Source organism: Mauremys mutica, chromosome 24 (genome assembly GCF_020497125.1).
Source record: "Mauremys mutica isolate MM-2020 ecotype Southern chromosome 24, ASM2049712v1, whole genome shotgun sequence".
In the NCBI taxonomy this organism is placed as follows: Eukaryota; Metazoa; Chordata; order Testudines; family Geoemydidae; genus Mauremys; species Mauremys mutica.
In genome coordinates, this window is record NC_059095.1 from 4,734,989 (window position 1) to 4,748,749 (window position 13,761).

A 13,761-nucleotide genomic window follows, 5' to 3' on the forward strand; every position below is an offset into this window, starting at 1 on the left:
TGCCCAAAGTCACACAGCTGGCCAGAGGCAGGACTAGAACGCAGGTCTTCCAAGTCCCAGTTCAGTGCCCTAGCCCTTGGGCCACGCTGGCTGACAGCAAGAGGTGCCCCTTTTCTCCCTTGGACCAGCCTCTGATCCATTCCCCTTGTACTCATGCCCACCCCAGGAGAAGCTGAGCCATACTTTGCTGGAGATAGGGCGATCATAAGCACCTTGGCTGAGCCACCTCCTGCCTTCCTAGAAACAAAGGAGTCCCATATCCCCACCCCCAGCAGCAGCCAGGAGCTGCCCCCTTCAAAGCAAGGTGTCACCATTTCTAACAGGGACTCCCGAGCTTTTCCTTAGCATGGATCACATCATCCTGGCCAAGGTGTCTCATGGGCACCCCGGCACTTGTCTCCATGGGGAAGGAGTTATCCTTGAATGCAAGTCAGCAGCAGGAAATTAAGAGAACCATGAACGTGCTGGGCCCACCACAAAGGGCCTTTTGCCCCCCATCTCTCTCTGTCTCATGATCCAAGCATGTACAAGGAAGGAGATTTTAAATTCCCTGCTATGCCCCCGATCAGTTTAGACTCCAAAGCACTAGGGCAGGTTATTTTAGTTTGGGTAAGATACAAGCGAGATCGTTGAGCAGAGCAAATCAGCTGTAGCTTCCGGGCAAGCAGCAGCCAGAGCTCGCGGTAGCAAAAGGATAGGACAGATGCTGGCTTCCTACGTGGGCAGAAGGCTCAGCTCAGAATAAGCTGGGGGACAGGATAACATTGCTATATACAACATAACAATCCTGGCAATCAGTGCTGATGGGGAAGGAGAGAGAGGTTAGCAGAGCCTGGGCGAGGGGGGTAGCGGGCTATGGGGGAAGGGGCAGAGGGACTGGGGGACACTTTTGCTAGATGCAAGGTGACCAGCTTATGGGAAGGCAGCTTCCAGCACTGCTCGCAGGGGGCAGCAGCGAGCAAGGTGGGATGTACACACCATGTGACCGAAGTATTTCTGGAAACCCAGAGAGAACAGCTCCAAGTGGGGGTGAGACCTATGACATGGTTTTAATAAACTCTTTTAGGTTCAGGACTTGGTTAAGTTCCTTACCTGTGAATTCAGGGGAAGGAAGCTAGGCGTCACTCTGTAGAGACAAGGGTTGTCTCCAAGCAGAGAAAGCAGGGAAGGGAGAGGGAAGTGAAAGAAATCTTTCTCCCTCTGTGATTTGATCTGTGCTTCCCCAGGAAAGTCTCTGGAAGGAGGAGGGGGGAACAGAGGGGTGTCTCGATTCACCGAATCAATCGAGTGGTGGCAGCGAGAAGGAAACCTACCCTAAGGGTTAGGGTGGGGGGAGAATACATGCGGGTCAGAGATCTAGTACTGCTCTAAGAGATGAGTGCCTTCCAGCCCCCATGCAGCACAGGCCAATGTTTACCAGGGCAGCCCAATCACGGTGCGCTAAAATCCTAACGACCACACACCCGGAGCAAGGAGCTTGGACCAGCACGGAAGTTCTCAGCTCCCCCTCTCCATTGTCAGTCATCGCAGAGGGATCCGGCGCCTGGCTGGTCAGATTCCTGGGAGGGTATAGCTGGCCTGATAAGATGAATGGAGCAAGTCGCAGCTGCCCAGAAGACTACAATTCCCAGCATCCACCGCTTTACGCAAGAGAAGGGCAAGCGCAGAAGTGGGCGCTGACCATCCTCTGCCATAAAGAGAGGTGCATACCTCCCTGCGTCTCTATCTCAGGCAGCCCCTGCACCTGCCATCACTCTGCACCTTTGCCATTGCTAGCCAAAGCTGGCAAGAGACGCTCTGAATAGCTAGAGGGGTTGCTGATGGAGACACTTTTCCGGTCCTAAAAATAGCAGCTGGCCGTTTCCACAGCTTCCCGGCCTCGCCAACGCTCTTCCATTAGACGGAAAGAAAAAAAAAAAGCCACCTTCCGCTGGAAGGAGAGATGCAGGCATGCGTCAAGCCAGGCACACACGAGCCACAAATAGAAGCAGGGGAGAGAGCGTGGAAGAGGAATCAAAGCGGTTCCAGCCCCAGTTACTCCCGAGACATTTTAATTAGCACTCGCTCTGACTTTGAGGCTGTGCTTATGCACAGCGCAATGCCTGACCTTTAAAAGGAGCAGTGAAAGGGAAGGGAAAACGCACTGTAGCAGCACAGGGAGGCCAGCAGAGCTCCAAATAAGCTCTGCGACAAGGAGCGTTTAGAGGCTTTTAATAAACGACGGTGAGGAATTTAACGCCATCGGCACTATTTCTGATTGGGGGGGAAAAAAGAGGAGGGAGGGGGAGGAGAAGAGGCGGCAGGGCTGAAAATAACCATGTTACACTCGGCGGCATTACTGCACAGAGCGGGGGGGTGGGGGGCACACCGCAAGGAGGGGAGTGAGACGATAACTCTGCCGCCCACTGACCTTTCCTAGAGTCTCAGCCAATGGAGATCACCAGCGACATGACTTGGATGGTCTCCAGTGGGTGCCAAAAGACTGAGAAAAGGTGATGAAAGCACAGGAAGAGGGAGGGCCGACCGTGTGGGTGTCCTTGGCCAAGTCACTCCACTCTCCATGCCTCAAGTGGGCTTCAGGATACTCACGACCGCCCAGGAGGCTGTGAGGCCCCACGGAGAGGGCTCTGCGATCCTCCCCCCTAAAGAGCTAGGAGGTCAGTATCAGATTAAGACCCTGGAGGCAGATGGTGCCATTTGTGAGACACGCTTCCTAGCACAGGCTCTGGGACAGGAAGGAGGAGAACCAGATTTTCCCCTCTGTTCCAGCCCACTCCTCCCCCTAGGTGATGCTCATCTTCTCTGACATTTGAGGAGGCAGGTGGGGATTAGCTAGCCCTCAGGGGGAGACACTAAGCAGCTCACTCCTACTCCCAGCTGGAAGGCTGAGCACAGCCCCAACCCAGCCTCAGACACTGGCCAGAGCTAAGGAGCCTTCACCAATATTAGGGTAAAAAATCCCAGGGATGGGCCACAGACAACGGCCATCCCAATACATGTAAATATATTGTGTACTCCCAGGCCATTCAGGAAGGATCTCTCTCCCTCTCCCAATCTGGGAATGAAGCCAGCTCAGAGCTCCACGTTGGGAGGATTGGGAAGATCTCGTCTCACTCGCAGGATGCCTGGTGTCCAGGGAAGATGGAGCAGCACGCTCCACGGAGGGGATCAGACAATTTCTGGGCAGAAGCACACTCCTCCCAGAAATGCAGACAGTAGCATGAGCACTGACAGGAATCCCTGCAGGCATATGCAGCAGACCAGTTCACAGGGAGAGCTGAGGTGGGTGATGAGCAGTGTTTTGGTTCTAACTCCCTGCAAGCCATCACTACGCAGAAGGAGATAGGATCCGAGTCTGAGGGTACGTCTACACTGCGCAGTTGTTGCCAAAACGTTTTGTCTTTTGCAAGTACTTAAAAAAGCCCCCCCGCAAAAGACAAATGTTTTGCCGATGCAAGCGGCAGTGTGAACACTCTCCTGCCGACAAAGCTTATGCCACTCGCGGGGCTGGAAGTATTTTGTCGGCAGAAGTGTCGACACAGCCTTGTCGGTAAAAGCTGCCTGGTGTAGCCAAGTCCTAAGGCTGCCCCACTGTGCCGTTGGCACAGCACTAATCCTTCCATTCAGGCAGATTGTTCCACACGCTGGTGCCAGGGAGTGAAGAATGTGACTTAGAAGAAACCTTCAGCATGGTTCTCCACGGAGATGCAACCGCCTAAGGGGACCCCTCACAACCCTACACGTCTGGGGCGACCGCTCCCAGCTTCACCCGGCCAGACCACAGCTGGGACAGGAACATCCCCACCATCGGCACGTCACCTGCAGAGGAGCACTGTGCAATCTGGCTGGTGCAAACCATGGGCTCCGCTCCACAGGCTGAACCTGCCTCAGAAGAAGGTCACACTCAGCAAGTTGGGGCTTTTGTTTTCTTTAATTGATCAAAGCGAATCCGTCGCATGCCATCTGTACAAACGGCTGGTGGGGGGAGGGGAGCCGGGCCCAGCCCCAGTCCATGGCTTCTGCACGTCGACAACAGAATCCCTGCAATACACACAAGTGGAAAGGTTTGGAAGGGATCCCGGCTCAGGGAGCAATGGGGAAGGCTTGGAGGTTGTTCATGGCCGATGGGCATTTTGGGGCCTGTGTGAAACAAGGCACTGAGGACCACAAGCACCCTTGAGAGCCCCAGGAGAGCGGACAAGGAGCAAGCCGGCCCTACAGACCAAGCTCTCCGCTCATCCATGAAGATGACCAGGGGCTAACAGCTGGGCAGCCTGCCCTTATACCCACTCAGGTGGTCTCTAGGGCTGCCAGTGCAGCCCCTTTCAAACCCAGCAGGAACTCAGCCAAGCGCCAAGGCCCAGCATGCCATATGCTGGGAGGATCAGGCACTGAGCAGCACCAGAGACAGGAGCAATCCGTTCTCACTGAGGAGATCAGTGTCAAAATGGGGGGAGGGGAGGCATGTGTAGCTATTTAGCTTAGGGTGGCGCAGCCTGCCACCCCCCCCACCTGCAAGTCAGACTCCCACTACCGCCCCAGCCCCCAATTTGCCCTGCCGGGTCTGAGGCTGTATCTAGAAGCCTTCAGACCCCACAGCGAAGTCTGTTAATAGCAGTGACATATTAACCAGAGTGCCACTATAAATGCGGAGACTCCAGCTTGGGCCAGGAACCGACCGTGTCCAGGCATTAGCCACCTTCTAGCAATTTGCTAACCAGGCACCCCTCCTGCCCTGCAGCCGTGATCAGCGACTGACCTGGCCCATGCTGCCATCTAATGGCAGAGGTCCGCTATGACAGGGGCATACCCCCAACTGCTTTAGTGTCTGCCTCTGGTTGTTCACGGAGGGCCAGGGCTGCAAGTGGGTTCCCTCCTCCATCAGGGCAGTCAGGGAAGCTTGGCTGTCGAGCCCTGCGCAGCCTCAGCCCTTCTAGATGGGGCTTCAGAGAGGGCGGAACTAACAGCAAAGATCGGGAGCTCCCCACCAGGCCATGGTACAGAAGACGCTTTACCCTAATTACTCCAGGGCTTTTACAAGGGCCTCAGTGGCTTCCACGTTAATCTGGGCTTCTACTTTAGCCGTATCATCAGGTGCTGCAGCCAGCTGGGATAAGGCCTTATCCAGATTCGACTTAGCAGTCTGTAAACACACAAGCAAGGGGGAGAGCGGTCACCGGGGATTAGGAGCAGGAAAGTACGTCAGAGCACAGCTGCCTCCAGCACCGCCGGGGATTCTGGGGCTGGAACAGCTACACCCTGAAGTGCACCACTGAGCTGAGCAGGTGGCTGTTACTACGGGGGCTGGACTCAATGAGCTGGGCCCCACACCGGCACTGGGTGCCCAGGGACACCCCTATGCCACACGCTGCTCATTCAAGTCAAGCCCCTTTTCAAGCCCACGGTACCTACGAGAACAAATTTGTCTTGGCAGAGGCCAATGAGACAGACCAAGTGACCTTCTCAGTCAGGGGCATTGTCTGGGGTGTCCCAGGGCAGAGAATAGACAGGACCTGCTGCCCCAGGTCAGCCAGCCAGGCCCCTTTCCCCAGGGCAGCTGTCCCTTTAAAAGAGTCGGCAGAGCTGCAGTAACACACCGCTCTCAAAGGGTAAGGGCGTACTCAGCAACGCCACAATAGGCAACTGCTGAGCCAGCAGCACTTAAAACCGTGGGAGGGCACCAGAGAGGCTTGTCCTTGGAAGCTGGAGCAACCCCCAGCAGCCCAATTTTGCAGCCTTTGCAGCGTAGGCCAGTCCTGCACACCGGCACTCATCCATATGCAGGGTGCATAGAGAGGCTTGTTCTGTGGGTCTGAGGCCAGCCTGGGCATTTGGACAGCCTATTAAAGGGCCTCACGTTTAAAAGATGGGCCCCCAAGACTTCGAAGCAGGTGTGGAGCTGTGAAAGATCACTAAACACTCCAGGACAAAGGGATGCAGCTTGCAGGGAGGGCTGAACTCAGCTTCTTTCCCCTGTATCCTTTAAAAGAAGGTTTAACGCTATGATCCCGGGCAGTGGGTGGACAGCTCAGGGTGAGGAGACAGACCTTGATCTGGGAAAGCCTTCCTCAGCCACAGGAAGCTCCTGAGACAGGCAGTCCACACAGGAGGAATAAGGAGTGAATCTCCCACAGCAGACCTCAGCTTTGCCCTGCTAGCAAGCGGGGCCCAGCCCTGCCTGTGCCCTGCCACCCAGCGCAGGCAGGTGACCGCAGGGTACTCACAGCGAGATCCAGCATGTCCAAAGTGGCCACCTCTTCTGCCAGCAGCTGCACCGAGGAGTCAGCATTGACTGTGATGGAGCCACTGCTCACTGCAAACACAACAGCAGGGGGACTGAGTCAGCGGGTGCGGTGGGCGGCCCACGGGCCCCAGGTACAGGGCAGGGCTGTGAGCTAAGCCTGGTTTGTGGGGCCAGGTCACAGGATAACAGTGGCGGGAAGGAGTCACAATGGCTGGTACCCCAATCTGTACCTAGTGGAGCTTATGCACTTAGCCCTCCCCCGCAGCAGCATTGCGAGGTCAGGTCTGTTGTCAGCTCTCACTGCTCCAGGCATCAGGCGCTCTAGTCGCAGGACAGACGACCTGGACCTGCCAGGGGACTGGAGCACGCTCCAATGGTGAATCTTCACTTGCCACTCACCCAGTTGCAGGACTCCTACAGCACCCTCCAGCTGAACACTTCAATGCACTTTGCAGAGGTTTTGTAAGCTTGCCAGACTCCCTCCCCAGCCCCAGGAAGGCGGGATTATCCCCATTTTACTGACCGGAGGGCTGAGGCAGAGAGATGATGTGGCTTGCCCAGACTCACACAGTGCTAGAGCCATAAACAGGACTCAGGAGTCCAGATTCCCAATCCTCCATCCACTGGACAACAGCCCCCTCCCAGACCCACAGACAGAACCCAGGAGTCCAGGCTCCCAGGATCAATGGTGAAGCAAAGATTCTCCCACATGGTAACCCTGAAGGGGAGTCCTTTCCAGGCAAGAATTCCTCCCTGCTGCCTCCCCACACTTTCAGGGCCCCACCCAGTTTCACACACCAAAGTACTTGGTCGCTGTGCCGTCCTCGGCAAAGACCGTCACAACTCCAGGTTTCAGGACCTGCAGGGTGGGAACGTGAGATGCCAAGATGCCGAAGGAGCCGCTCAGCGTGGGGACATCCACCTGCTTCACGGTGGCGCCATTGTACAACACCTGAGAGAGGAGAAGGGCTGTTGGGAGCAGTTCTCTACCCCGACAGCAGGAGGCAGTACCAGGCAAGGGTCCCTCATCCCATCCTGCAGCTCACTGGTTGAGCAAGGGCCAGAAGGGACCCAGGGAATCTGCTCTCACGACATGGTCACGACCTGCTGAGTTAACAGAATCCCTGCCCTGCCCTCCCAGGCTGAAGGGGTGAGCAGGTTCAGTGTCAGCGTACAGCCAGAACGCTTCAGAAGGGTGGGACTCGGGAGGTGGGGAGGGAGTGGGCCTGGCAAACACGGACTGGGAAAGCGCTCCAAGCGCAGGGGGGTGGCATGAGGAGTCATGGAGTCAGGAGTGGGCGAGAGAGACAAAGGAGCGGTTTGGAGAAGCTTGGGAAGAGCGTAGGGAGCCCTTAACGTGAACCCTGGCCGAGGAGGCTGATAGGAGAGAGATAGCGAGGCAGGCTCCTCGCAAGCTTCCCACACAGCTCTGCCAATGCAGCACAAGTCCTGCCTTGCAGTGCTAGTGCTCTGTTCCAGCCCTGGGCACCTCCCGCCCCCCCACAGCGCTCTGCCCGTGCAACCTCAGACCTGAACTGCAACACCCCTGCTGGCTCAACACTTGGGCTCCCACCCCACTCCACCCATGCACCTCAATCCTAACCTGCTGCACCCCTTGCTAGCCCAGCTCCAGGACACCCCTCCCACAACTCTGCCAGTGCACCTCAGTGCCAACGCACAGCACCGCAGTTAGCCCAGTCCTGAGGCCCAATGCTAACCCTGGGCACCTCCGTAGCAGGAGACGCATGCACAAAGAGGAATCTGACAGACCAAACATCTCGCTTGTGAGCCAACCCTGACCACACAGGTACAGGGAAAACAGCAGCCACAGCAGCTCCACAAAGGCAGGACGGGAGCGTCAGGAATGCTGAATGTAAGGGGTGTGGCAGAGCGGAGAAGTGTGGGTGCAGAGCTGGCGTGGCAGAGGGTGCTGCAGGGTCGAGAAGGTACTTAGGCTGTAAGATCCTCAGGGAGGAGCTCACCTTTTCATTGTGTGTGTGTGTAGTGCCCCAAATCCTGGGGCCCTGATCTATGCCTGGGGTCCCCAGTGCTACTGCAGCACAAACAACAGAGCTGGGGAGCTTCAGAACTGGGTGCTGCAGGGTCAGGTTAAGGTGCACTGGCTGAGCTGCATGGGAGCCCCTGGATGAGGCTAGGGGTTCAGGACTGAAGAGCACTAGCAAAGCAGCCTGGAAGATTAGGCCATAATCTGATAATCCAGTGTATTGTGCCTGAACTACTGTGTCCGTCTCTTAAAATAAAAAGATTTCTAAATCTCTTCCATCCACAATGGCTGCGCCTTTAGGGCCTGATCCCTGCCTTCCCCCCGCTTGCGTTGGGCAGCCGGGGCAGATAGTTTGCCCAGCACCTACTCAGGCATTTCTCCCCCTTTAGCAGAGAGCTTCTGCTGGATTTAAACAGGGTGTGGAAAACATTTCTCTACCCGTTGGACACTCTTGTCAGGGTCTGTTATCACTATGTAACAATCCACAAACAGAGGTTAGCTGCATAAATGGCATTTCACGGCTCCCATCAGACCCTCGGGATCCCCCCCGCACAAGCCCTGTGAGAGCCCCTTGCCCTCACAGGGCTGGCACCACATCGAGCTTCAGGGGGACCAGACACAAAAACAGTTGGCATCATACAACACCAGGATATAACATTCATGAAACCACCTGCATTTAATGGTTCTAGAGCCCCTGCCTGCCGTGGAATGAGCTGTACAGTCAGACAGACACTGGGCCAAGGAGAGGTGCCTTGCACCATGCTCTGAAAGTAGGGGTGTGTGTGTGTGTGTGTGCGCGCGCGCTCCACATCTGGGGACTCTTCCTTGCCACCCCCACCTGGCACAGCCCCCGCACGCTCTAGGATGGGGCTGCATGTTCAGGCACAGGTCTAACTGGCCCATACCAGCACCCTGCAAAGAACACCCCTGTGTCAGCCGCAGGGCAGGCTCCAACGGGAAGCTCAGAGAGGAGACAGGAGCCTCCAAGGAGAAGAAACCTGGCTAGTTGGGGACCCACATCACCAGCTCTAACACTGTGCCCCCCCCAGGCCCGGCCTAGGACCCCCCCACACACACCCCTGGTGCCCCCCCGGGCCGGCCTAGGACCCCCCCACACACACCCCTGGTGCCCCCCCCAGGCCCAGCCTAGGACCCCCCCCCCACACCCACCCCTGGTGCCCCCCCAGGCCCGGCCTAGGACCCCCCCCCACACCCCTGGTGCCCCCCAGGCCCGGCCTAGGACCCCCCCGACACACGCCCCTGCCCCCCCACCCCTGGTGCCCCCCAGGCCCGGCCTAGGACCCCCCGACACGGCCCTGGTGCCCCCCCGGCCCCGCCTAGGACCCCCCGACACGTACCCCTGGTGCCCCCCCGGCCCCGCCTAGGACCCCCCCGACACACGCCCCTGCCCCCCCGCCCCACCCCTGGTGCCCCCCCCCCAGGCCCGGCCTAGGACCCCCCCCCGGCACCTGCGTGGGCGAGGCGAAGGTGAAGGACATCTGGGCCGGGCCGGCGGCCGCCTCGGCGTAGGAGCGAGCCGGGGCCCGGAGGCCGGGCAGGCGCAGGGCGCGGGGCCCGAGGGCCAGGAGGCGGCGAGCGGGCAGCATGGCGGGGCCGGGGCGGGCGCGGAGCGGGCAGGCCACCAAGGGCAACGGGGCCAGCGCGGGGCACCCTGGGAGACGAACGGACTGCAACTCCCACAATGCACCGCGCGGTGGGCCGCAAGAGCTCGTGGGAAGCGCAGGCCTGATCGCGCTAGAGACCACAAATCCCATAAGGCACCAGGGCAAGCTGGGACGAGAGGGGGGGGCTGTGGCCGCGAGGACTCATGGGAATTGTAGTCCTGATAGCGCCACAAACTACAAATCCCATGATGCACCCAGGGAGGGGGCCCTGCTGCCGCGAGGCCTTGTGGGAATTGAAGTACTCATCAAAATAAAACTGAACCTGTGAATCCCACAATGCACTGGGGCAGGCCTCCGCGTCCTCTAGAACTCCTGGGAATTGTAGTTTTTTCTCCTGCACCCCACTATTTACTTCCCACCTGTTTGTTTATTGTAGAGTCGTTTTTTTCTCCTATCTCCCCACAAAACCACTCCATAGTATTTGACACTATCAGCTCAGGACTAAACAAAGACTGTGAATGGCTTGCCAATTACAGAACCAGTTTCTCCTCCCTTGGTTTTCACACCTCAACTGCTAGAACAGGGCCTCATCCACCCTGATTGATCTAACCTCGTTATCTCTAGCTTGCTTCTTGCTTGCTCATATATACCTGCCCCAGGAAATTTCCACCACTTGCATCCGAAGAAGTGGGTATTCACCCACGAAAGCTCATGCTGCAAAATGTCTGTTAGTCTATAAGGTGCCACAGGATTCTTTGCTGCTTCCATAGTATTTATGACCAGTGCTCCTTGTCCCAGCACCCCTCATCACCCGGCGGGTAGCTGCATGCACGGGGCCAGATGCATGCAGAGCAGATCCCATTTTATTAATAAAAGCAGGTATTGGAGTTATATATAAAGAAATTCTGTGACTTACAGCCATGTAACAGGACTCAGCCAGCTTACCCTGGCCCTGCCAACTCTCTTGGGAGGGAAAGTCCCTATGCCATTGTTTTGCATTCATTTTTAGGCAGTGTTAATAATATGAACGTAATTAATTAAGACTATACTTAACTCATGTCCAGTGCTTTTCATCTTTAGCTCTCAAAGCCCTTTTCAGAGGAAGTCAGTATCACTATCCCCATGTTATGGATGGGGAAATCAAGGCACAGGGAGACAATGACTTGCCCAAAGAAAAGTATCTCCCTCCTGTGAGGAAAGTTTTTGAATTTTCTTTTCCCTGTAGCCTGTGTGTGTGTGTGTGTCTGTAGGACACATAACATCCCTCCGGCATATTTAAACCTCACTGTTTCTGTCTCTTACATCTCAACAGCCTTGAAACGCAGCCCCCCATAACCAAAAAAGTGCCACGGGGGGAAAAATCAGTTTAGTTTAAACTTCACCAATTCCTTCACTATTGGTCCAATATTCTCTGGAGCCACCATGCCACTACCAGTGCCTTGAGACTCAGCAGCTGCCATCTACCTGTTCAGAAACGGCCACACAGGGACTGTGCTGTGTGCATGTTATCAGCTCTTAGCATGGAGGCCTGAGAAATAGCAGTCTTTATGCCCAATTCTGAATCATGATAGAATGAATGGAGGGGGATGTGAAGAGGGCCTCACAAGATTAGTGTGTGTGTGTTACCTTGCAGTGTATACACAACCACCCTATGGCACCAGAAGAGGGCACTCCATGCATGGAGATACAATCCAACCAATCTTCTTGCCCAGTGCCAGGCATTTTCATACACCACAGGGAAACATTAACAGGAAAAGCTCCATCTTTAAAAGGAAACCCAGTTTGCCCATGCATGACTGACTGGTGGGAGTGTTTGAGGGCATGTCTCTAGGTATGAAAGAATTATAGAAGAATCATAGAAGATTAGGGCTGGAAGAGACCTCAGGAGGTCATCTAATCCAACCCCCCTGCTCAAAGCAGGACCAACCCCAACTAAATCATCCCAGCCAGGGCTTTGTCAAGCTGGGCCTTAAAAACCTCTAAGGGTGGAGATTCCTCCACCTCCCTAGGGAACCTATTCCAGTGCTTCACCACCCTCCTAGTGAAATAGTGTTTCCTAATATTCAACCTAGACCTCCCCCATTGCAACCTGAGACCGTTGCTCCTTGTTCTGTCATCTGGTACCACTGAGAACAGTCTAGATCCATCCTCTTTGGAACCCCCCTTCAGGTAGTTGAAGGCTGCTGTCAAATCCCGCTCTCACTCTTCTCTTCTGCAGAGTAAACAAGCCCAGTTCTTTCAGCCTCTCCTCGTAAGTCATGTGCCCCAGCCCCCTAATCATTTTTGTTGCCCTCCGCTGGACTCTCTCCAATTTGTCCACATCCTTTCTGTAGTGGGGACCCCAAAATTGGACACGATATTCCAGATGTGGCCTCACCAGTGCAGAAATATAGGGGAATAATCACTTCCCTCAATCTGCTGGTAATGCTCCTATTAATGCAACCCAATATGCTGTTAGCCTACTTGGCAACAAGGGCACACTGTTGATTCATATCCAGCTTCTCATCCACTGTAATCCCCAGGTCCTTTCCTGCAGTATTGCCGCTTAGTCAGTCAGTTCCCAGCCTATAGAAGTGGATGGGATTCTTCTGTCCTAAGTGCAGGACTCTGCACTTCTCCTTGTTGAACCTCATCAGATTTCTTTTGGCCCAATCCTCCAATTTGTCTAAGTCACTCTGAACCCTGTCCCTTCCTTCCAGCATAGCTACTTCTCCCCCGCAGCTTAGTGTCATCCGCGAACTTTCTGAGGGTGCAGTTCATCCCATCATCCAGACCATCAATGAAGATGTTGAAAAAAAATGGCCCAGGACTGACCATGAGGCACTCCACTTGATACCAGCTGCCAACTAGACATCAAGCCATTGATCACTACCTGCTGAGCCCGACGATCTAGCCAGCTTTCTATCCACCTTATAGTCCATTCATCCAATACATACTTCTTTAACTTGCCGGCAAGAATACTGTGGGAGACCGTATCAAAAGCTTTGCTAAAATCAAGGTATATCAAGTCCACCACTTTCCCCATATCCACAGAGCCAGTTATCTCATCACAGGAGGCAATCAGGTTGGTCAGGCATGACTTGCCCTTGGTGAGTGCATGTTGACTGTTTCTGATCACTTTCCTCTCCTCCAAGTGCTTCAAAATGGATTCCTTGAGGACCTGCTCTATGATTTTTCCAGGGATTGAGGTGAGGCTGACCGGTCTGTACTTCCCCGGATTCTCCTTCTTTCCTTTTTTAAAGATGGGCACTCTATGTGCCTTTTTCCAATCACCTGGGACCTCCCCCCATCGCCACAAGTTTTCAAAGATAATGGCCAATGGCTCTGCAATCACATCAGCCAACTCTCTCATCACCCTTGGATGCATTAGATCCGTCTCCATGGACTTGTGCATGTCCAGCTTTTCTAAATAGTTCTTAACCTGTTCTTTCACCGCTGAGGGCTGCTCACCTCCTCCGTATTCTGTGCTGCCCAGTGCAGCAGTCTGGGAGCTGCCCTTGTCTGTGAAGACTGAGGCAAAAAAAGCATTGAATACTTCATCTTTTTCCACATCATCTGTCACTAGGTGGCCTCCCCCATTCAGTAAGGGTCCCACACTTTCCCTGACCTTCTTTTTGTTGCTAACAGACCTGTAGACACCCTTCTTGTTACCCTTAACATCCCTTGCTAGCTGCAAGGACAGGCAGATGGGATGATTCCCCCGGACAGTCCCAGCCATTGGGTCAGATTTGTATGAGTACAAATTAGATTCGAGAATTTCATATGAATTTCAGATATGTGGCATAGCCTCAGAGCTGGCCCCATGCTCCCTCCTGCCCCCCTATCCTTGACCCCAGAAAACCCCATCCAAGCCTTCATCAATTGTCACCTGCTCCCAACCTCAGACC

General features: G+C 55.1%; 1 protein-coding gene across 1 annotated transcript; it reads right to left on the bottom strand.

The window, feature by feature from the left end:
- Nucleotides 1-3,912: 3,912 nt before the first annotated feature.
- On the bottom strand, nt 3,913-9,923 carry ATP5F1D (ATP synthase F1 subunit delta). Its single transcript, XM_044998251.1, has 5 exons — nt 9,719-9,923; nt 7,043-7,196; nt 6,225-6,313; nt 5,016-5,143; nt 3,913-4,041 (listed from the first exon to the last, which is right to left on the bottom strand). Exons 1-4 carry the CDS (start codon nt 9,854-9,856, stop codon nt 5,021-5,023), a joined length of 504 nt encoding a protein of 167 aa, XP_044854186.1. The 5' UTR covers nt 9,857-9,923; the 3' UTR covers nt 3,913-4,041; nt 5,016-5,020.
- Between the last annotated feature and the right edge of the window lie 3,838 nt (nt 9,924-13,761).

Bases quoted from the DNA above. Each gene is read 5' to 3' on its own strand.
- ATP5F1D (XM_044998251.1), bottom strand. From the start codon at position 9,856: ATGCTGCCCGCTCGCCGCCTCCTGGCCCTCGGGCCCCGCGCCCTGCGC. The intron at 7,197-9,718 runs GTGCCGGGGGGG...CTCCTCTCTCAG, and splicing joins CCTTCGCCTCGCCCACGCAG to GTGTTGTACAATGGCGCCAC. The intron at 5,144-6,224 runs GTGAGTACCCTG...GTGTGTTTACAG, and splicing joins TGGACATGCTGGATCTCGCT to ACTGCTAAGTCGAATCTGGA.